The sequence below is a fragment of the Patella vulgata genome, chromosome 6 (genome assembly GCF_932274485.2).
Source record: "Patella vulgata chromosome 6, xgPatVulg1.2, whole genome shotgun sequence".
NCBI lineage: Eukaryota > Metazoa > Mollusca > Gastropoda > Patellidae > Patella > Patella vulgata.
Genome location: NC_065884.2, coordinates 11,399,230 through 11,424,146, shown reverse-complemented (window position 1 = coordinate 11,424,146; position 24,917 = coordinate 11,399,230). Strand labels below are relative to the sequence as shown.

General features: G+C 35.9%; 1 protein-coding gene across 2 annotated transcripts; it reads left to right on the top strand.

Annotated features, from left to right (window-relative positions):
- Nucleotides 1-6: 6 nt before the first annotated feature.
- Nucleotides 7-24,206, top strand: LOC126823635 (trichohyalin). Of its 2 annotated transcripts, none has more exons than XM_050552589.1 (14): nucleotides 7-102; nucleotides 1,994-2,181; nucleotides 2,977-3,172; nucleotides 4,690-4,798; nucleotides 7,054-7,151; nucleotides 10,434-10,513; nucleotides 12,503-12,611; nucleotides 14,127-14,224; nucleotides 15,152-15,226; nucleotides 16,136-16,236; nucleotides 17,469-17,596; nucleotides 17,984-18,139; nucleotides 20,200-20,427; nucleotides 21,220-24,206. In XM_050552589.1, exons 2-14 carry the CDS (start codon nucleotides 2,039-2,041, stop codon nucleotides 21,364-21,366), a joined length of 1,668 nt encoding a protein of 555 aa, XP_050408546.1. In that variant the 5' UTR covers nucleotides 7-102; nucleotides 1,994-2,038; the 3' UTR covers nucleotides 21,367-24,206. The 2 variants fall into 2 exon arrangements, with proteins under 2 accessions (XP_050408546.1, XP_050408547.1); XM_050552590.1 differs by lacking the exon at nucleotides 10,434-10,513 and adding an exon at nucleotides 9,243-9,322.
- Nucleotides 24,207-24,917: the final 711 nt, after the last annotated feature.

Sequence of the window (24,917 nt, the reverse complement as noted above, 5' to 3'; positions counted from 1 at the left end):
CACATCGTTTTGCTTAGCAACTGTAAACCACGGCATGCGCTTTCAGTTCAATCAAGTGAGCAAAATAAACTGACCGTAAACGTTGGGTTATAAACATAACAGGTATGAAATAATAAGTTCGTTTTATTCTTGCTGTTTTCATAGTAAAAGCAAATTACGATAAATTTTTGTTACATCGATAAAGTTTATGAATTCTGTCAAGTTTTGTCTTTGCAAAATAAGGACATGGAGTGGACATTTGGTATTTGTTGAGTGTAACTTAGACAGCAATTACCTAAGGGTATTCCATTTCTTTAGTTTTGTAGTGCTTCATCCTGGCGGGATGTTTTGGTATAACAGTTAATTTCTCCTGAACGTTGTTTTGTAATACTGATGTTAAATTAATCTTGATATTGAAGTACGTTTATAACCACCGCGTAGGGATATTCCCCAGCATCCAAACATACGTGTGGATGACGTAAAAGAAACGTAGAAAAGTTGGTATAGAGTACAGTAAAATTGGAGCCCCTGAAGTGCACAATTTCACTTAAATAATTATACCGTAAACGATTCCACTCTTATATAATTATTTTGATTAAACGAAATATTAATTCGTTATAACAAGTTCATTATAATGATTTATTAATTCATTATGATAAATTAACAAAATATTAAAAGAAATATTAATTCGATATAATGAGATAATTCCTTATAACGAAATAATTCATTATAATGAAATAATTCATTATAATGAAATAATTCATTATAATGAAATAATTCATTATAATGAAATAATTCATTAGGCCTATATTTCATTATAATGAAATAATTCATTATACTGAAATAATTCGATATAATGAAATAATTCATTATAAAGAAATATTAATTCCAAATAGGGAAATATTAATTCGTTACAGAGAAATATTTATTTGTTTAAACAAGATATTAATTTGTTTACACAAAATATTAATTTGTTATAAGAAAATAATTATTTTGTTTAAACTAATTACCGGTAATCGATCATGATTTAACACAACGACTAATATTAATAACTCCAATGTTCCAAACATCAAAATTGAAAATACAATATGTTAAAAAAAAACAATGATGGTTAAACTCGTTTAAACAAAATATTAATTTGTTTTCGTTTACATGAATGAATTATTTTGTTTTAACAAATTTATTTTTGAAATTCAGTCAAGCTTGAGGCGTTAATCCTGGAACTGCGACACAAACTAGGTCATTTCGGGACTAAACATGGCTCAACTATGTTTCAATACTTCGCTTGCGCGTAGGGGTCTTTAGCAGTGGGAGCAAACAGGTGGATCTGGAGAAAACCCACAACGTTGGACAGGCAACCCTCTACAAGCCGTCAATCGAAACAATGCCACTTGACTCAATGACAGACCTCATGGTTTCACACAGGAACACCATGTTAGCAAGCCAATGTCTAACTCACTGAGTCACCGCAGCTCCCTTCTAAAAATCAAAATTTACCTTAATCTTCTATTTGCTGCAGTGGTGGTCATATAATTAAAATTATACCAGACATTTCTTGTTCCGTTTTTTAGGAGGTCACAGTGGCTAAGTGGGTAGGAAGCTAGCCCGCTAGTCTGGAGGTCGGGTGTTCGATCCATACATTTGCTGGGAAAGTATGGTTTCATCTTGTCAGTAATGCAGGACAGAGGGCCTGACAAGAACAGCTGTGTAGTCGTTCGGATGGGACGTGAAACCGGGGTCCCGTGTACACATTGGCATGCATGTAAATTATCCCTTAACAGTTGGAATTCGATATAAGAGTAGGCCATAGTGTCGCTGTCCGGTCAAAATTTCCCTCATAGCACACTGTATCGCGTATGCCCGTCTTCATTAGTCCAATTCGGAGCAGAACAGTAGGACGTTAAACTCTATTTCATTTCATTCATTTCTTGTTCCGTTTTTTATTCGTAACATCTTAGTCAATTTCGTTACCAGTGTGGTTATCATCTGACATTATAACATTTTTTTATTTTAGACCAAATGATTATGTTATGAGATATGGTGCTAACTAGCAACAGTCATGGCATTTGAGAGGAATACCTTGTTACGGAATCGTTACGATCTGATTCGAAGACCTGAAAGTGCACCTTTGAGTAACAAAGATGAAGCAACTATAGCTAACGAAAAAGGCTTAAAGAGTAAAGACTATGCAGCATTTTTAAAGTAAGAGTAAAGACCGTAATATCTTGCTAGGAAATATAGAAAAGTTGGTTTTAAGTTATAAGCAACTGTCATTTTCAGATTAATTTCTGTGAGATTTGTATTGGCCTATACAAGAAGCTTGAGCTGTCCAGATAACATTACTTAAACATACATTATGCAAGAGCTAAATCTGCCTATTGCAGGTCTTTCTTTAGGCCTGAAATGTTATCTAAATTATTAATTAGACATTAATTAACTTATCCAGACCATAATCAACTATCGATGTCATCACTAGCCTGTGACATTTACTGGATTAGGATCCAATCTGCTGTTCAGGACTCATTCATGATTAAATCATGAAATGGATAATCGAGACTTATGTTTTTTATCGACAGCTTTAGTAATGATGATTGAGACTAAGTCTAAAATTCAATTGCCAAAAGAAGAACACTATAATTACACACAAAATAAGATAGAATGCAGTTGCAAGTTAAATATACATGAAAAATAATAAATATTTCATCAGTTTAATCTTAAAATTTTCAACATTTTTACACGTCTAAAGGCAGAGTGTTCCATAAAAGACGTGCAGAATAATGAAAAGTACGTTTCATAGGAAAGGGGATTTACTGGTCTGTTAATGGGGCAAGATATGAGTTTAAATAACGTGGAGTATTAAATGTAATAATTTTGAATGATAAGACAATTTTATTATAAAGAATCCTCTGTGCAACTTAGATTAAGCTAACTGAGTTTAGTAAATAAAGAGGTGGATGGGTAAATAAAATTTTAATGTATGTGTTGTAATTTTTGTAGGGAACAGGAAAGGAAAGTTGGTCCCGATGGTTTTGTGGATTCTGGTCGCTATAGTTACACGTATCAACGTAAAAGAGATTGCAAACAGAAAGGTTTAGATAATAATCACTCAACACCACGGGCCAGCGTCGTCAGTTTACAAGATAAAATAAAGAAGGAAGAACAGAACCACGGAAAATGTTTAAAAGTCATAGAGGTACATATAAGCTTGTACCACCTCATCTCGGCAATATGATTAAAATACAGATCTATATTTCGTTTTGTTTCTTTATACTTTCGATGGACTTCACTACATGAAGATCTGACCAGTTATAGTAGTGGGAGGTCGTGTCAGGGGTTATACAAGTGACTTTTGACATCAGACATTTGATTAACCAATCAGCGTTGATATTTCTAGTAGGATGCCCACAGTTCTGTGCATCACACACCAAGAACTCACTTCTACAGACCATTTCATTGGCTAAACCCTCACATCAATCAGAACAGGGGTTATATAATGTGGTATTGGGAATAAGGCTCACTCAGAAAATGCTTGAAAGTCACGAACATCAAAAATAGTTGAAATTAGTTACTAATGACAAGCGGCATCTCCACCATGTGGTATTGGGATCTCTTAACTTGTCACCATTCCGATGTTATCGGATTAAGCAAACTCGCTAAGGCAGTTAAGTAACTAACGACGCCATGCTTTCGTTCACCTTCCACCAGAAGAGGTCAAGGTCATTTATTAATGTGTAGGTGTAGATAACTCTTACAAAACAAAAGGGAAATAACTCCAATATTGTTGGAACGAATTACACATAACAGTAATTATACGACAATAACAACTCTTCCAGATCATCCTAGTGTTGTTAAGACAAGTAAAACGAAATTTTGAACTATAAAAAAGGAAACGAAATAGGATCTGTGTTATAATCAGATTGGTCATCTTGGGTACCATGTAGTTGTACTGTCTTAGTTTTAAACCATTGTTAAAATTTTTTGTGAAACATCGAAAAATATAGGGTTCCTACTGTTGCGTTGTTTAAAACGGTCCGTTTAGATTAGATAATGAGTGTCCCGTTTACAATTGTTTACTTTCCCCCGAGATTAATTAAGTACTCGACATCTCTCGAAAAAGTAAACAGTTGAAATCCTGATACTCAAGTTATAGTTTGCCAACCTAGACGTTTATGATAAATTTTACAATTTCAATTTTTTTGGGGGGACGGGGGGGGGGGTTGGATGGCTGAATGGTTAGCACATGCGCGCTCTATCATAAGGTCTGTCATTGAATCAACTGGCGTGGTTTTCGAATCCCTGATTGTACGGGACAAGGATTAGGGTCGCCTGTCCAGCCTTGTGGGTTTTCTCCGGGTCCTCCGGTTTTCTCCCACTTCTAGAAACCCTATGCGCAAGCGAATTATTGAAATAAAATTAAACCATATGTTAGTTCTGAAATGACCTAGTTTGTTTCAAGTGGACGTTAAACCCCATTTCTCTCTCTCTCTCACATATCCATATTAGTCAGGGTACAAGCCCCAGATCTGTGACCATTCCTTCGGGAATAAGGTTTAATGGCTGTTTGTAATAGAAGGGACCCGACCGGGTGAAGATATTTGTAGTTTGCTAGGTCAGAATTCTTGTCAGATTGTCAGAATTAAGTTTGGACTTGTGTTGCTTAGACGAAAAAACGGGGCCTGCTTGATGTATTGTGTATATTTCTTTTTATAGGATTTAATGTGGCAACACAAGCAGGAAGAAAGAGAATTAAAGAGGACAGAAGGCGATATCGTCAAAAATCAACAAATAGTTCGACATACACTTCGAGATTATGAACATGGTTTGTATCTTTAATTAAAACTCTGATGCCCAATTTTAGCGCTATTGGAATCATTTGAAACAACCATATTGTTTAAGATGTATCTGTAATTGGAATATCAGTCCAAAAATGGTGTAATTCCTTCAGTATTTACAAAGATATGTGGAATTGAAAGATATTGGGTGCTTAGCTTTTTAAAGGGACTATCCCGATTTGATCAGGGTCTCAAAAATAAAAGTCTGAGTACGTTTGAAATTTAAGCGCCAAAATATAGAGGAATGGTGTATTTACCGTGTCTCAAAATTTCAGCTCAAAATATTGAGTCGTTTGGACGTGAACGCCAAAACTGCTTATCCGGACACGTAATCCTTTTTTTTCGTTGGGTGGCCTGATAATTGATTCCTGTTCTTTTATGGATCTATACAATGAATGACCCATGTGCTGTACTTGATAACGAAAGGTAAGTTCCACCTAGGCATTAGTTTTATAAAATAAAAGTCTGTTTTTATCCAGCAACCGCATAATACAGCTTGGGAGACCGGTCTCCATCTCCAGATGAAGACTGACAGGTTTAAGTTGTTTGAAAACGTATCACATATAATGAGTTAGCTGCTCGGCCCTAAGGTAGAGGGTTTTATGGGATTTTAACACAAAATTAAGCAGTTTTATTCTCCAAAATGTTATCGGGATTGGCCGTTTAATAAACCCACCACCATTTTCTTGGTCAACTATATCTTCACCGTCTCCGAGAATGGCCGATCGTTTGATTGACAGGCGTTGACTCCATCTACATAATCTCGAATATCAAGTAACGTTTTCAATGGCTATTCGGTTTGAGACGGGTTGCAATTCAATTCGTATCACATTTATTTTTACTACAAATTAAAAAAGACTTTTAATAGATAAGATGCGAAAGTTTGAAAGGAATGGACCAAATCATTGAGGCAGTCTTGTACATAATTATAGCCGACTTCTTGTTATAGCCTGCGTGTTCTCTTGTCTGTAACTGTACATGACTCCCGAAGCAGACAAATAGGAAACGTATAATAAGAGCGTATAATACCGACATCCAAACTCTCGTTTTAACCACAATTAAACATAATATCAAGGCTGTATATCAAACTTTCAATCAAATTGACTGACATGCGGCCTCGCTCAACAGCAGCCTCGCTTTGTACACTCTATCATTTAACCTCGATCATCACTGCCTTTTATGGATAATTTCCGGGAGTATGACGTCAACGCAACGGTTAATCTCCGCTTACGACGCCATTTAAAAATTTAATCAATCAATGAAATCCTGATTAAATCCAAGCCATCCGTGGGTCTGCAGAGTTGATTTTGGGCTTGTTGTGTAAATAAAGATCTAATTTATAATTTCTATGACGTCTGAAGCCTAAATAAAGACTTAAAATGTGCTGATTTAGCTCTTGCATAATGTATGTTTAAATAATCAATCTGAGTGCATATATTGGTGTTGAATATGCTGTGCCAAATTTGATAAATCTTAGCGAAAAATGGGGTGTCATTATTCTAGCTTCTATTTCACAAGATATCATTGTCTACCACATCTTTGGGGGTATACGTCGATTCTTTCTCCCGTGGAAATAAGCCCCCCCCCCTCATCCGTCTTATTCTCTGCATCAATTTATATATGGATGAAGGTATAGAAATTGACACCTAGGAATATATTTTCTGTCAAGTGATAGCACTTGCATGTCAAAGTCAAAGGACATGGTCTACCATTTTTGGGGGGCCCAAATTGACACTCTCTTCAGGGTCAAAACTGACACCTATTAAATTTCATTTCTCAGAAACTGTTGCTGTTTGATGTCAAGTGAAATGAATAATTGCACTCACACGACAACATCAAAGCTTGAGAGTTTTGCTATCATCTAAACTACTTATATTATTCCAACCCAAATACTTGTCAACATTTATAAATATATATTATAGAGAGAGAGAGAGAGAGAAATTGGGTTTTAATGTCCACTCGACACAAACTAGATCATTTCAGGACTAACATATGGTTCAATTTTATTTCAATAATTCACTTGCGCGTTGGGGTCTTTAGCAGTGAGAAGAAGCCAGAGAACCTGGAGAAAAACCATGAGATTGGACAGGTGACCGTACACCTTGTCACGTACAATCAGGGAATTGAAACCACGCCAGTTGACTCAATGACAGACCTTATGATACAGCGCACAAGTGCTAACCATTCAGCCATCCAATCCCCCATATATTATAGATTATATATTCTTTTTCTTTCTTTGCAGCTATCAATAAAAAGAAAATGGCTGAAGCAAAGAAACTGTCCCATTCATTAGACAAGTATACAGTATTACAACAAGATCATGTGCATAATAAAGAACAAGTAAGTGATGCTTTAAACATCTTTCTTATTAAAGGCTCAATACCACTCTTGTTGTAACTGAATAATATGTCCCAATCTTTATTCTGGTCAACAAATTGCACTATTTTACAATATTCCAATTAATTGATGATACAAATTTCATCTTAACACACCTAATTTAAAAAATTGGAAAAATTCAACTAAATGATTTGAAAAGCCTGACGTAAAGCTTTTCAAATGTGACTTGGATTTAAGAATATTTTTGAACCCTCTGGACAAATAAAATAGGATTTAATGGATAATTTACACAACAGGTAGGACACTAACACATCTAGTACTTAGAATAAGGCTATTTTTTTATTTTTTGGAGCTGTCAAGCCAGCAAGAGTGTTATTGTCCCTTTAAACTACAGTAACCCTCGCATAAGTCAGATTCCTATAAGTCGGATCTTTTCTCAACTCGGATAAAATCATTTGAACCCTTTGATCCTGCCCGTTTTTCTTATTAAATTTCTGCACATAAGTTAGATTTCCTAAGTCGGATCTTTGCTCAACTCGGATCAAAATGTTTGGTCCATTTGATCTTATTCCGGCTTTTTTTTCCTTCGCCTAAGTCGGATTGGCAGTATGTTCAGAATTTCACTGTCAGTTTCATCCCAATGGTCTAAAATTTGGTCCGGTATTCCATGCACAGAGCCCCAAAATACTTTCTTCTATCATTTTCACTCAAATCAGCCTATTTGACGCGATGGAATAATAGAATTTTCACGGAAAATTCGAAACTTGCTGTCTGCTGTACGAGACACTTTCTGGGAAAATTAAGGACAATTTTCAAAGATGGCGAAGCATTTGTTATCCGACTCTTGCAGTTTATTTCTAATCAAGCTAATTTCGTTCTTCCGTTACATTGGATCTTCGCTTAACTCGGATAAAATTGGTCAGTCCACTTAGATCCGACTTATGCAAAGTTAACTGTACTTCAAGAGTTACTGGTTTTGACATATAACTTTCAAACATATCCTTAAGATATCGAAGCAGCAATTGCATTCTTGGCTAAGATGTCAAATTTCTCACAGCTTAATCCATGCTAATACGTACTCAGATGGATTATTTAACATCTAATTAAAAAAACAAAAATAATAATACCAACGCTAGATAATCTCCTGATTGGATTCCATTTGATTTAAAACAGACCTATCAATAAATTTTCGTGGACAACAAAATAGTGCCAGGCTTATTACAGAGTGAGCGGGATAGATTGATGAAATTTTATCTTTGTAAATATTGAACTGAATTAAACCATTTTTTGACTGATATTCCTATTAGAGATTCTTTCCCCTTGTCAGTGGTGCAGAACGGAGGGCCTGACAAGGACAGCTGTCTAGTCCTTTGGATGAGACGAAAAACCAAGGTCCCGTGTATACATTGGAATGCATGTTAAAGATCCCTTGGCAGTTGGAATTTGATATAAGAGTAGGCAATAGTGCCGCTGCCCGGGCAAAATTTCCATCATAGCACACTGTATGGCGTATGCCCGTCTTCATTAGTCCAGTATAGGAGCAGAACAGTAGGACGTTAAACCCCATTTCATTTCATTTCTATTAAAGATTTAACTTTCACAATACCGTAGTTTGTAAGTGATTCCTATAGTGCTAGAAGATGCTGAAGTAATATCTATTTGCAACTAAAAACTGACTAGAATCTCTGCCCGAGGTTGTAAGTCAACTCACAAGTTATATCGGAAGGTTAAAATAGATAAATTGATTAGCAAATAGAATATAATGATATCCAAGTTTTGTAAGGTCTGTGTAACTTAGATTTTAATAACGAGAGTGCATCAGTTCAGAACAGATCTCAGCAGGAGTGATCAGACTCCGACCAGTTCATGGTAAATTTCTCCAACAATGAGGCCAACCAAACTGCCAATAAATTTCCAAGGATTGTTGTGGATTTCTATCAAATGCTGATATAGAAAGGGGGGTTGGATGGCCGAAAGGTTAGCACGGTTGTACGTGACAAGGTGTAGGGACGTTAAACCCCATTTCTCTCTCTCTCTGATATAGAATTTTAATCATCAATAATTAACACCAGTTAGTTGTGTAAAACATTTCAGCTGCGAAAAGAAAGAACATTTCATAAGATAGCTAAAAAAGAGGAGAATAATTATACAGGCCGACAAATATATAGGGCTAAGTATGTTATAATGGTAGTACATTTTATATAACATATAGCTAGCAATATTATATATTATATCTAGATGTATATGTAGCTTTATCTTATATATCTTTATATCAGGCTTTATACATACATATGTCTAGTTTTATATCATAAATCTATATGTATCGTTATATCAGCTGTGTATTATATACATACATATATATCTAGCTTTATATCATGTACCTCAAGTCATTTGGTATAACTTTATTATACCACTAGATTTTATATCATATATATAACTTTGTCATAAATATCTTATATTTCTGGCTTTACTTCTTATATTTCTAACTTGTCTCTAGCTTTATATCATATATCTCTCTAGCCTATCTCTAGCTTTATATCATATATCTCTCTAGCCTATCTCTAGCTTTATATCATATATCTCTCTAGTCTATCTCTAGCTTTATATCATGTTTCTCTAGGCTGTCTCTAGCTTTATATCATATCTCTCTAGTCTATCTCTAGCTTTATATCATATATCTCTCTAGCCTATCTCTAGCTTTATATCATATATCTCTCTAGTCTATCTCTAGCTTTATATCATGACTCTCTAGGCTGTCTCTAGCTTTATATCATATATCTCTCTAGCCTATCTCTAGCTTTATATCATATATCTCTCTAGCCTATCTCTAGCTTTATATCATGTCTCTCTAGGCTGTCTCTAGCTTTATATCATATATCTCTCTAGCCTATCTCTAGCTTTATATCATATATCTCTCTAGCCTATCTCTAGCTTTATATCATATATCTCTCTAGCCTATCTCTAGCTTTATATCATGTCTCTCTAGGCTGTCTCTAGCTTTATATCATATATCTCTCTAGTCTATCTCTAGCTTTATATCATATATCTCTCTAGGCTGTCTCTAGCTTTATATCATATATCTCTCTAGTCTATCTCTAGCTTTATATCATATATCTCTCTAGTCTATCTCTAGCTTTTTATCATGTCTCTCTAGCCTATCTCTAGCTTTATATCATATATCTCTCTAGTCTATCTCTAGCTTTATATCATGACTCTCTAGGCTGTCTCTAGCTTTATATCATATCTCTGTAACCTATCTCTAGTAGATGTAGTTTTTACTTACAGACAACATTAGATAGAATACAACAATCAGTTAATGCTGAGCAATCCCATAAAGATTCAGGTAGAAAATTGGAAGTAACAAAGTAAGTTAAGCATGGAATCAAACATTTATTGTTGTCAATGTAATAACACTCTATATTAACCAATGATATCTTGTTGTATGTGGCGGGGTGAGGTTGGGTGGCCTAATGGTTTATCGTGTTTGAGATGGATCATAAGGTCTGTTATAGAGGGGGGGTTGGATGGCTGAATGGTTAGCGTGCGCGCGCTGTATCATAAAGTCTGTCATTGAGTCGACTGGTGTGGTTTCGAATCCCCGGTTGTACGTGACAAGGAGTAGGGTCGCCTGTCTGACCTCGTGGGTTTTCTCCGGGTCCTCCGGTTTCCCCCCACTGCTAAAGACCCCTACGCGCAAGCAAATTATGTAAATGAAATTAAAACCATATGTTAGTCTCGAAATGACCTAGTTTGTGTCGAGTGGACGTTAAACCCCATTTCTCTCTCGCTCTGTTATAGAGTTAATTAGTGGCATGGTTTTGATTCCCTACTTGGACATGACGAGGAGTAGAGTCTCCTCTGTGTCCTCCAGTTTTCTCCCATTGCTAAAGACCCCTACGTGCATGCGAATTATGGAAATAAAATTGAACCATATGTTAGTCCCGATATGACCTAGTCTGTTTAGAGTGGACGTTAAACCCCATTTCTCTCTCTCTCACTTGGGGCTACAGCTTTACTACCAGGCTGGTATATCATGGTACTTGAGGCTATAGTTTTTATATCATGGTACTTGGGGCGACAGTTTTACCACCTAGCTGGTATATCAAGGGCATGGTGCGACAGTTTTACCACCTAGCTGGTATATCATGATACATGGGGCTATAGTTTTACCACCTAACTGGTATATTTTTGGTAAATGGGGCTACAGTTGAATTTGTTGTTTTGCTTCTTCATTGCCTTTAAGCTTACAATATATTTCTTATATATCATGTCCGTTTATTGTTTGATATTTTCAGATATTTATTTTCATTAATAACTTAAACATTTAAAGATACATTATGGGAGATTAGATAAAGAGCTGGTAGTTCGCACTATAATAGTTAAAAACTAGATAATGTAAAGGCAATTTGCTGAAAATTTCAGTCAAATTGATCCACTATGAACTAAGATTTTAGCGATTGAATTTTCAGCCTAGCCACGATCATCATTACTAAAGTCGGTAGGATAAAAAAACATAGTCTTGATTATCCATTTCATGATTTAATTATGAATGGAAGTCGAACAGCAAATCGTAACCTAATCCAATAAACATCACAGGCTAGCGATGCCATCAAGAGTTGTTTATGGTCTGGATAAGTTAATTAATGTCTAATTAATAATTTAGATAACATTTCAGGCCTAAAGAAAGACCTGCAATAGGCAGATTTAGCTCTTGCATAATGTATGTTTAACATTGATTTTAGATTTAAAAGCTTTGGTGTTTTTGTGTGTGGAATTTTTAGGGATTTTCGTTTTCATTAAAGAAAATTTTATACGCCCACTCTAAGACTTATAGTATCATCGCCTGCGTCTGTCATTCATCCACATTTTCTTGTGTCAAGAGCACTTGACAGATTTATTTTTCAAATTCAAAAGGTAGTTCATCTCTTCTGTTTCCATTTTGAATTTTAAAACTTAATTGTGAGGGCAATTGTGGAAAATATGTCACAGTTTTTTTGACTTTTGTCTTTGTGAATGCATACAGAAATTTTTAGTTGTATCTTTTTTTATTTAAAAACAAGATTTATGGACAATGCTTGTTGAGCTAGCGTGGACAGCTTTGCTGCTGCTGGGCATAAACCCCATCTTTGTTTGGAAATAATGAAATCGTTCTCATTACACTGGGATATTGTTTTTAAATTTTGGTAAATACACTTGACATTTTATGTCTATGAATGTTAATTTTTTTATGTTATTTCTCTTCTTATTTTTTTTCATAATTTTTTATGTTTTATTTAAAATGCATTCCATTGTGTTACTATTGTCAAATTATTGGGAAAAAGAAAATTGATTAATATGCAAATTTTGTGTTTTAGGACAGACCTAGCCAGAAAATACAAAACTAAAGTCAGTGAAATAGAACTCAAACGGACGGAGATGCTGAGACTCAATCAAGAATTTGAAAATAAGTTAAAATTAAAGGAGGTAAAAACATTTAATAATTCTAAAGCATGATCAGTCTTATCATTTAGGGGAGCCATGGTGGCTCAGTGAGTAAGACGTTGGCTCGCTAAACTGGAGGTCCTGTGTTGACTGAGAAAGGTCATCAGGATTTTCTGTCGTGGCTTCAGCTTCCCCCCCTCCCCCCTTGTCATTGGTGCAGGATGGACGGCCCAGCAATGGACAATATATAGTCGTTAGGATATGACAAAAAACTGAGGTCCTGTGTTTACATTGGCAGGCACGTTAAAGATCCATTGACAGTTGGAATTCAACATAAGAGTAGGCTGTAGTTCCACTGTCCAGGCTTAATGTCCCTTAGAGCACACTTTATGGCATACGTGCTTGTTCATTAACCCAGTTGGTACAAAACAGTAGGACATTTAGGTCTGAATTGAAGACCTGTTATTATAAGGCCTTTTTGATCAGTGTCGGCGGACTTCGTCTGTCACACCTGAGATATAGAATTCCCAGTCATAAGCTGTGTTCATATTAAGACCCAAAACTCATTTGTTTATGACTTATTATCAGGATTAGTTATCCTCCATAGTCTTACGGGGGTTGGATGGCCGAATGGTTAGCACACGTGCACTGTATCATAAGGCCTGTCATTGAGTCAACTGGCACGGTTTCGAATCCCCGGTTGTATGTGACAAGGAATAGGGTCGCCTGTCCAACCTCGTGGATTTTCTCCGGGTCCGCCGGTTTCCTCCCACTGCTAAAGACCCCTACGCGCAAGAGAATTATTGAAATAAAATTAAAACCATATGTTAGTCCGGAAATGACCTAGTTTGTGTCAAGTGGACGTTTAACCCCATTTCTCTCTCTCTCTTTTACACATTGGTGTGAATGTAAAAGATCCATTGGCAGTTGGAATTCAATATTAGAGTAGGCAGTAGAGCCGCTGTCAGGACAAAATTTCCCTCAGAACACTGAATGGTGTATACCTATCGTGATTAGCTGGGTAGGACATTAAACCTACTTTCATTTCTTGTACCAATAGAATGGGGTCTCGACTAATGTGTAATTGACACTGTACTTCAGTCAGAACCGAATTGATAAACTCCTTTAGATTCTTCTGAGGCCACGCCAGGATTTGAAAACAAGACATTATGCTATCAACTGTATAAATACTTTGAGTCTAACATTTTTCTTTTCAATATTTAGATGCAAGGGAGATAATTTTGTCTAAAAAGCAGCCAGACAGTGCTTATAAGAAACCCTTGTTTTTGTTATAAACTATGTTTTTGTTATAAACCATGTTTTTGTTTTTGTTATAAACCATGTTTTTGTTATAAGCAATAAACCATGTTTTTGTTATAAACAATAAACCATGTTTTTGTTATAAACAATAAACCATGTTTTTGTTATACACAATAAACCATGTTTTTGTTATAAACCATGTTTTGTTTTTTATAAGAAACCCATGGTTTTGTGAAGATCAGTCACAAACATATACTTTTACACAAATGACTGGATCTTTTAAAATATCATTTACAGGAAGAACAGTTCCGTCTGAAACAGGAAGCAGCAGATTTAGCTCTGTCACTTAACATGGAAGCCCAGAAAGGAAGAGTGAAAAAATTGGAAGCTGAAAAGTTTGTATTCTATATTTATTTGATATATTAAACTCCTGTAGTTTATTTTCTTCCATGGTATTTAGTAACAGAAACATGTTGGCCATGTATGATTATTAAATGATTGAATTCTCCAACATTTCATTATTTAATAAAAAATCAGTCCTTCATGTTTAAGGGGAGCTTTCGCTCCTGCTCCTCTCGACGCACGTCGGCTTTCCTTCGAAGGAGTCATGCAAATTAGCTTAATCGCTCTCCTAAATATTGAGATAATAAACTACTTTCAGTTTTTGTTTACTTTTAAACTGCATACATTCAAGGTATCAGGAGCTTTATATGGCTCTCGCACAATTTTTAAACATGAAGGACTGAAAAGATCCTTCTTTCCAATAGTTGGGAAGTCAGGGTTGGGTGACCAAGTGGTCTATCACATGTGCTGTATGCCACAAAGTGTATTATTAATTAAGTCAAGAGGCATGGTTTCAATCCAGGCTGGTTTGTGACAGGAGTATCGGGGTCACGTTCCTAAACTCATGGGTTATTGATTCTTATGCTCAGACTCATCATTTTGAAATGTTGTCTCCATGATTTTTATTTCCGGTTACCTGTCCTTCGATTTGTTTTCCTCATCTCTTGTCCCTTGACTTTTATTCCCTGTCTCAGCTGTCCCTTGATATTTATTCCCGGTCAAATGTCCCTAGATTTCTATTCCCAATCTCAGCTGTGTCTTGATACTTATTCCCAGTCAAATGTCCCTAGATTCCTAATCCCAATCTCAGCTGTATCTTGATTTCTATTCCCAATCTCACCTGTCCCTTGACTTTTATTCCCAATCTCCTCTCCCATGAATTTTATTCCCAATCCTTGATCTGTATTCCCTGTCTCCTGATTTTCTATCCTGTGGCTATCACAGTTCTGATCTTGATTTTATCTGATTTTAATTTGTAGAAAAAGAAAAGAAGATAATAAAAATAGAATAGAAGATGATTTAAAGATTGATTCTGAATTCTCTTCTAAATTAGCGTAAGTTAAACTTTGTTTTCTTTGAACATATGTAGGAATAAGAAATGAAATGGGGTTTAACGTCCTACTGTTCTGTGCCAACTGGGCTAATGAACACAGGCATACGCCATAAAGTGTGCTATGAGGGACATTTTGCGTGGACATACGCCATACAGTGTGCTATGAGGGAAATTTTGCCCAGACAGTGGCACTGCAGCCTACTCATATTTAGAATTCCAACTGTCAAGGGAATTTTTATGTGCACGCCAATGTGTACACAGAACCTCGGTTTTTCGTCCCACCTGAACGACTAGACAGTTGTCCTTGTCAGGCACTCTGTCCTGCATCACTGACAAGGGGGAACCTCGCTCTGGAAAATTGTTCTTCAAACTGACGGTAGCCTGTTCACCAATGAAAACCATGATAAATTGGCTACATTATTTTGTATGAAGACCGTGACTAATTTATTTATATCATTGCTTCAATATTCTCAATCACCTTATGTCAGTTTCACTAGTTTGGATTTCTGAAAAGTGAATGAATGAGTGAATGAATGAATGAATGAATGAATGAATGAATGAATGAACGAGTGAAATGGGGTTTAACATCCTAATCTTCTGCTCCGACTGGACCAATGAAGACGGGCACGCCCCATGTAAAGTGCTGTACAGTGTCGAATTCTAGCTGCCAGTGTGTGCACTGGACGTCAGTTTTTGTCCCATCCAAAAGACTATACATTGTCCCTCGCCAGGCCCTCTGTACTGCACCACTGACATGGGGGAAACCGTGGCAGAAAATCCAGATAAATTTTTTCAGCCAACACTGGGATCGAACAGGGGTCCTTCAGGTTAGCGAGTCAGCGTCTTACTCACTGAGGCTCTGTGGCTTCTATGAGTTCTGAATAAAGTAAAGTTGTTTTATATTTACCAGTAAAAGCGATGGAGATATAAAGATAGCAGAATCAACGAAAAGAAAATTAAGCGCAGATTTATCTCGGACTAAAACACATCTAGATATCAAGAAACGGGATGGTAAGTTTTGATGGTTTGTTTGGTTTTTTTTTCTGTTCTCTTGAAGGACAATTTCACAAGGTGTGTGTATAATTAATTCTCATTCTAACCCATGCTTCCTTCTTTCAAAAATATCCCCCATCACCTCAAATAACCAAAACACAAATTTGAAATCTGAGATATTGGTGACACTACCAAAATCATAGGCATTGGGGGCTATTTGCCGAAGTTTTAAAATGAATCAATCATTATCCTTATAAGACATATAGAAGTATATTTCACAATCATATAAGTGTCTTTAATTTGAATCAATCATTACTAAAACGAGTTTTCCACAAAGCTCCGCTTAAGTTTTATCGTATTCAACAGGCGATTACATTATACAATTATATTTTTATGATATATGATTTCATTCTCTGATGTTTGTGCCCAATCAAAATAATATGTATACCATGTAAAATGATATTACATTAAAGATGCATAATGCAAGAACTAAATCTGCCAATTGCAGGTCTTTATTTAGGCTTTAAATGTCATATAAATTATTAATTAGACATTTATTAACATGACAAGACCATAATTACCATCGGATGGTGCTGATATAAGCACATTGAAATAGGATTGCCATTTAATGATTCCATTAAAAAATGGAGAAACAAGCCGGAGTCTCAATTAAGAAGTAACGTTGCTACAATAATAAACAATTTATGTCAAAACTTCAAACAGCGTTAACGTCACTCAGAATAATTTGAATGAAATTTTCCATATATTAATTTTGAATTATCTATTTTGGAACTAGTATATCAAGCGCGGCCATCTTTTTCTAAATCTTACATGATGCATCTTTGAATAAATACAATCATAGATATAGACAATCGTTATTAAAATATAATTAAACCAAAACAATAAATAGCTCAATAAGCTAATTAATAAAACAAAACCCTTGATATATACTTGTATTTCATAACAGGGGGGGTTGAATGGCCAAATGGTTAGCGTGTGTGCGCTGTTTTATAAGGTCTGTCATTTAGTCAACTGACCTGGTTTCGATTACCCAGCTGAACGTGACTAGGAGTAGAGTCACCTGTCTAAAGTCATGGGTTTTCTCCGGGTCCTCCAGTTTCCTCCCACTGCTAAAGACCCCTACGTGCAAGCGAATTATTGAAATAAAATTGAACCATATTTTAGTCCTGAAATGACCTAGTTTGTGTCGAGTGGACATTAAACCCCATTTCTCTCTCTCTCTATTTCAGAACAGCGTCATTTAATAGATACAAAGATTCGTCTAGGAGGTAATATTAGTACACAGAGACAATTAAACGAAGCAGCCATACACGTAGAAACAAATAAAAAAGTTCAACAATTAGATCAAAAAATTCAGGTAATGGTAAATTATTATTTGTGGTGAAATGAAAGAAACAAGGTTTAACTTCCTACTGTTCTGCTCCGAACTGGGCTAAAGAAAACGGGCATAGGCCATACAAAGGGCTATGAGGAAAATTTTGCCTGGACAGTGGCACTACAGCCTACCTTTATATCGAATTCCAACTGTCAAGGGATCTTTTACATGCATGCCAATGTGTACACGGGACCTAGTTTTTTTGTCCAATCCGAACAATGAAAAAAACGAAGTCCTGTGTGCACATAAAAGATCCCTTGGCATTTTTATTTTATTTGCATTTCATTTCATTTCATTTTCATTTATTTTCATTTTTTTTTGTCATTTTAGTTTTCATTTCATTTCATTATTTTCTTATTTTATTTACAGGAACATAATAATAGAAGAATTGATCGCGTTCAGTCTAATATCAAATCAAAGAAAGAAAAACAAAATAGTCAACAATCTTTACTTGAAGCCAGGTTTAAAAAACGTTATAATGAACAACAGCGAAAAGAACATGAGGATTCGTTAAAATTCTTTCAGGTAAAATATTACTGCTTTAGCCCATCAGGTCATTCGTTCAAGTTGATCTTAATCATTGTGGGGTGGGGGTTGCATGGTCGAATGGTTGGCACGCGAGTGCTGTATCATACGGTCTGTCATTGAGTCAACTGGCAGGGTTTCGATTCCTAGGTTGTACGTGACAAGGAGTGGGGTCGCCTGTCCAACCTCGTGGGTTTTCTCTGAGTCCTCCGGTTTCCTCCCACTGCTAAAGACCCCTACGCGCAAGCGAATTATTGAAATAAATATGACCCATGTGTTAGTCCCAAAATGACCTTGTTTGTGTCGAGTGGATGTTAAACCCCATTTCTCTTTCTTAATCATTGATGCTATTTCGCTCATGTCTTACGCTATTTTCCAAACGTCCGACCAGGAATATGCCCAATCGCACATCAAGATATGGTGAATAATATTCAAAATTCCAAAATATATTGACTGTACTGAGTGTATCTACTACCCATCCCGATTATCTTTTGTTAATTGGCTGGATTGGTCATATGGTCTGTAATTTAGTCAAGTGTTTTGGTTTTGGTCCACACATTTAAACATATCAATGAATATGATCACTAGTCTGAGGCTTTAGGGGGGGTGGATGGCTGAATGGTTAGCATGTGCGTGCTGTATCATACGGCCTGTCATTGAGTCAACTGGCGTGGTTTCGAATCCCCGGTTGTACGTGACAAGGAGTAGGGTCGCCTGTCCAATCTCGTGGGTTTTCTCCGGGTCCTGCGGTTTCCTCCCACTGCTAAAGACCCCTACGCACAAGCGAATTATTGAAATAACATTTTTAAAAAAACATATGTTTGTCCCGAAATGGCCTAGTTTGTGTCAAGTGGATGTTAAACCCCATTTCTCTTTCTCTCTCTGAGGCTTTAGATCATGTGGTCTGTAATTAACCCTTAACCGGTCAACGTCATTTTGACGTCATGATGTCAAGTGGTCAAGCTTAATAAAGGTAAAAGTGAAATATTTTGTATGCCTATTTCAATCGACTACTGCCGGATAATTTTAAGTGATAGACTCTTGACACCAATAAAAAAATTGAAGGGGATAAGTTGATCTATAATTTGCAAATCATTCTAAATCCTTTTCATCGGAAATATCGTCTTCAGAATCGCTGTCATCGATATAATCTGAGTCGGAATCATTCATAAGCATTTCAACCACTTTGAGAGTCTTTAACCTTCCCGACGTCGTTAAATTACGTTTTTTGTCAAAAAATGTTAAACAAAGACATGTTTTTCTCAATGCCCTTGACAAGACAAGTTCCTGTCTGACACATATGCGTGGCGATATCAATTAAATACGAAACTAAATACTCTTACTGTATAACGTTGTGGTGATTATAGTTGACAATGACCCGGTTAAGGGTTAACTCAAGCGGTTTAGTTTCGATTGAATACTTTTATACACAACAAGGAATAGGATCTCCAGTTTGGGGCGTTATATCATGTGGACTGTAATTTAGTCAAGCCGTTTGGTTTGAATTTTTAGATCATGTGGCGGGAGGTTGGGTGGTCTAGTGATTTAACACGTGCGCATGTGAAATGACAAGGTCTGTCATTAAGGAGTAGAGTCGCCTGTCCAACCTCGTGGGTTTTCTTTGGATCCTCCGGTTTGATCCGGCAGCTACACAGATCTACCAGCCTGTCCAACCTGTCCAAATGAAATGAAATGGTGTTTAACGTCCTACTGTTCTGCTCCGAACTCTGCTAATGAAGACGGACATAGTCCAAACAGTGTGCTATTATGGAAATTTTTGCCTGGAAAGCGGCACTACTGCCTACTCTTATATCGAATTCCAACTGTCAGGGGATCTTTTACGTGCACGCCAATGTGTACATGGGACCTTTGTTTTTTGTCCCATCCAAAAAACTAGACAGCTGTCCTTGTCAGGTCCTCTGCCCTGCATCACTGACGAGGGGAAACCACGCTAGAAAATCTGGATGAACTTTCTCGGCCAATGCAGGGATCGAACACCCGACCTCCTACCTGCTCCTTTCCTGTATATTTAATTTCTATGTGTTTTTCTTTGATTTTAGAAAATGGTATCTAAGGATGATGAGATTGAACAGAATTTATATAATAAAGTTCGAACCTCGGAATATAACCGACAAAAACAGGAGCAAATAGTCCGTCGTTATGAACTTAATCTAGCAGAACTAAAGAGGAAAAATGCGGAGAAACTAAAAGATGAAATAATAGAAAGAAATTTACAAGAAAAGGAACTTGAACAAAAAATACAGAGAGAAAAAGCAGAGTTAGACAAGGTAAACTCAACTCATTTTGCAAATAACTCATTTTCCTAATAACTCATTTTCCAAATACATCATTTTCCAAATAACTCATTTTCTTTGACATAGTTGCGTTTCGTTTAAGGATTCATTATTCAAGAGCTGAATCTGCCTATTGCATGTCTTTCTTTAGGTCATAAATGTTATAATGCACTATTAGTTACGACATGAACTTGCCAAGACCATAATCAACCTTCGATGCCATCGTATCCTCAAGATTTTCAACGGAATTAAACAAGATTGACGGTTAATGATTTAATTAAAAATTGATATTTTAGACTTTGTTTGCTACGTAACAAAGGTAGCAATGACAGAATGAAGTAATTTCACAGAAATTTTTAGCATATTCCCTTTACATTAGTGGTCTAATGAGTGAATGTGAAACCATGAGGTCTGTCATTGAGTCGAGTGGCATGGTTTCGATTCCCCATTGGTACATGACAAGGGATAGGGTCGCCTGTCCAACCTTGTGGGTTGTCTCCCGGTCCTCCTTTTACCTCCCACTACTAAAGACCCCTATGTATAGGCAAATTATAGAAATGAAATAAAATTGAATTGAATAGACATTAAACCCTCTCTCTCTCTCTCTCATTGGGAGAGGATGGAAGCCATGGCGAGGAAAAATCTTTTGTCCTTTGAAAAACATTAAAAACTGCGGTTCCATCATGTAGGCTATTCCATGGGCCAAACTTTAAAAATCTCTTACAGGTTGGAAATCGAAATAACCTAAGGACTAAATAAATTTGCATGTATGTCTTTTTTTTTCAGTATCATTTTAAGAAAGAAGAGAGTTATGCACGGCTTCAGAAACATCGTCAGAACTGTCAGGAAGATAAATATTTATTGATTGAACATGAGAAGGAACATAATCGTCTGATGAGAATTGGTGCTAGAACTGACAGTATCACTGTTTAGAATTGATGGTTTCGCTGTTTAGAATTAATGGTATTGCTGTTTAGAACTGATGTTTCGCTGTTTCGAACTAATGTTATCGCTGTTTAGAATTAATGTTTCAAACTGATGTTACCGCTGTTTAATATTGATGGTATTGCTGTTTAAAACTGATGATTTCACTGTTTAGAATTGATGGTTTCGCTGTTTAGAACTGATATTTTCGCTGTTTAGAACTGATGGTTTCGCTATTTAAAACTATATGGCATTGCTGTTTAAAACTATATGGTATTGCTGTTTAAAACTATATGGTATCGCGGGGGGTTGGATGGCTGAATGGTTAGCGTGCGCGCTGTATCATAAAGCCTGTCATTGAGTTAACTGGTGTGGTTTCGAATCCCCGGTTGTACATGGCAAGGAGTAGGGTCACCTGTCCAACCTCGTGGATTTTCTCCGGGTCCTCCGGTTTCCTCCCACTGCTAAAGACCCCTACGCGCAAGCGAATTATTGAAATAAAATTAAACCATATGTTAGTCCCGAAATGACCTAATTTGTGTCGAGTGGACGTTAAACCCCATTTCTCTCTCTCTCTATATGGTATCGCTGTTTAATACTTATAGTATCACTGTTTAAAAGTAATGGTATCACTTTCAAATTATAAACAAAAGAAAGATGATACTGATCAGTGATAACTATAAAATAAAAAATTCCTTCATCCTTGTCTGAGGCTCCAACGTTTCTTACTTTATCTGCTTGCGACATATATAAATTAGATTTCTATGGGATTATAAACAATAGAAACTGCCCAATAAAATAGAATACTGAACACTGTTAAATAAAAATAAATCCCTTCAAATCAACACTTTACTGATAAGATAAAAATCTTTGCTGGAGTTCCAACCTCGTGGGTTTTCTCCGGGTCCTCCGGTTTCCTCCCACTGCTAAAGACCCCTACGCGCAAGCGAATTATTGAAATAAAATTAAAACCATATGTTAGTCCCGAAATGACCTAGTTTGTGTCGAGTGGACGTTAAACCCCATTTCTCTCTCTCTCTCTCTTTGCTGGAGTCAGACCAGACCAGTAGGATGTTAAACCCCATTTCATTTCTTTGCCTGAGGCTTCAACATATTATACTTTATCTAGTTGCATATTTATATGAATTATATTTCTATGAGATTATTTATTTGATTTCTAATTTATGATAAAATAACATGGATATTAAATTATTTTAAAATTGTTGCCAAATTTGAGGGATTTATTAATACAAGGCATGTTTCGATTTTCAGTTTCCAGTGCTCTTGTTTTCACAGTATTCTTTTATTCCAGCACATTTGCCCGTTTATTCCTATCTTTTTATCTAATCAAAAACAAGTTATTATTGCTCAAAATATATTTGTTATGTTTTGATTAAAAGTTTATCTTTTGAATTATTTATAGATTTTTAGATATATGTTTTTATTTTGTATGACAATTATTGACTTTTTTTTATCTATATAATGCTTGGAGTGATAATTTTAGCACAAACTATGTATTGTTGGATTATCAGTTGCAATGTAGGTCTTTATTCATAATGAGGGTGAATAAATACTAGGCCTATATTCATAAAGAGAATGAATAAATACTAGGCCTATATTCATAAAGAGAATGAATAAATACTAGGCCTGTATTCATAAAGAGAATGAATAAATACTAGGCCTATATTCATAAAAAAAAAAAACATGGTTAAATTCCAAATTGCCAAAGTTATCAAAGGTGGTATCTATATGTAACACCCATCTTAAACATAGTGTTTCCCTTAGTACGACTTCTATCTATGCGACTTTGTCTCCAGAACTAAATTAATTTATCTTTGAACTTGAACTTGCCATGAATCAGCATTGATCTATAACATTATATAACATTATTTAATCAATTGTAACTGCAATAGATACATTGTAAATGAACAGAGCCTTTGCTTGCATGGCGAAGTTAGGCAATTGTCAGTGATAGCTATCCAGGGTGGAAGCCAAAGTTAGGCCTCAGTTAGATTAGAAGTAGTTCTTATTCTAGTCGCTATTAGTATCACTACACTATATGTAAGTTTCACACAAACAGTTCCATATAGGAGCCAGTTGTAATTTAATAGCTTGCATATTACTATTACCTTCCTCCAGGGCTTGAAATTAACTCTTTTTTCAAATAGATCAGAGGACATATTTTACAAGATATTTGCTAGTCCTCTATGAATTTCTTTAGTCTTCAATGCCTACTAAGAGTACTCAATTAGTAGCCTATTTTATGTTCAGTTTCTGACCTAAATCAAGAAACAAAATTTTGGAGAACAAATTGTTGTTTGGTGGGAGAAACTGTGACAATATAATTGTGTGTTTCAGTCAATGAAAGAGGAAGTTTCTCTAGTTTTTCGAGCTAGTTAAGACATCAATATTACCAATATCAATATTATGCCATTAGCAAAACCACAATTTATCTACAATATAACTCAAATTGGAAACAAAAATTAAGCCTAATGAGAAAAAATATAAAAATCCACAATCCTGCTGTTAATTTCGAGCCCAGCTTTTCCAAACTAATAATGTAAATATATCTACACCTATTTCTATCTGACTGATAATGTTATAGCTTTTAATTAAAGTTTATATATTATTAATTATATATTATTAAATCTGTGATATTTTATTGTATAAATGATATTGTAGTCCAAAAATTATATTTGGAGCTAGTTTATTTTGTACCATGTGTGTATAAGAAATATTTTATAAATTAATTATTATATAGCCAGATCTATATTCTAGATTTTGTTGATATTATGTTACAGGTATTTGTTTGTTTAAAATGTTCTTATTAAACTTTTAACTTATTTTGATCCAGGTCTTTATTTTATTGTGGATGATAGTGGAAATTGTGAAGTTGTGGATGAGAGTGGAGATTGTGGGTGAGAGTGGAGTTGTGGGTGAGAGTGGAGTTGTGGATGAGAGTGAAGATTGTGGATGAGAGTGGAGATTGTGGATGAGAGTTAATTTGCAGGTGAGAGTGGAGTTGTGGATGAGATTGGAGTTGCGGATGAGAGTGGAGTTGCGGATGAGAGTGGAGATTGTGGAGTTGTTTGAGAGTGGAGATTGTGGAGTTGTTTGATGAGAGTGAAAATTGTGGATGAAAGTGGAGATTGTGGATGAGAGCAGAGATTGTGGAGTTGCAGATGAGAGTGAAAATTGTGGAGGTATGGATGACAGTGGAGTTGTGGATGAGAGTAGAAATTGTGAAGTTTTGGATGAGAGTTGTTGATAAATGTGGAGATTGTGGATGAGAGTGGAGATGGAGGGTTCTTCTGAAATATGTATGGATGGAGGTGAGGAAGAAAGAGAAATAGAAAAGTGGGGTTTAACGTCCACTCGACACACTTTAGATCATTTCAGGACTAACATGGTTCAATTTTATTTCAATAATTAACTTGGGTACAGGGAGAATCGGAGGACCTGGGAAAGCACCCTACAAGGTTATACAGGTGACACTACTCCCTGTCAGTTACCAGTGTGGAAGCGAACCACGCCTCTTGAGTCAATGACAGACCTTATGA

Bases quoted from the DNA above. Each gene is read 5' to 3' on its own strand.
- LOC126823635 (XM_050552589.1), top strand. From the start codon at position 2,039: ATGGCATTTGAGAGGAATACCTTGTTACGGAATCGTTACGATCTGATT. The intron at 4,799-7,053 runs GTTTGTATCTTT...CTTTCTTTGCAG, and splicing joins ACTTCGAGATTATGAACATG to CTATCAATAAAAAGAAAATG. The intron at 7,152-10,433 runs GTAAGTGATGCT...TTTTACTTACAG, and splicing joins ATGTGCATAATAAAGAACAA to ACAACATTAGATAGAATACA.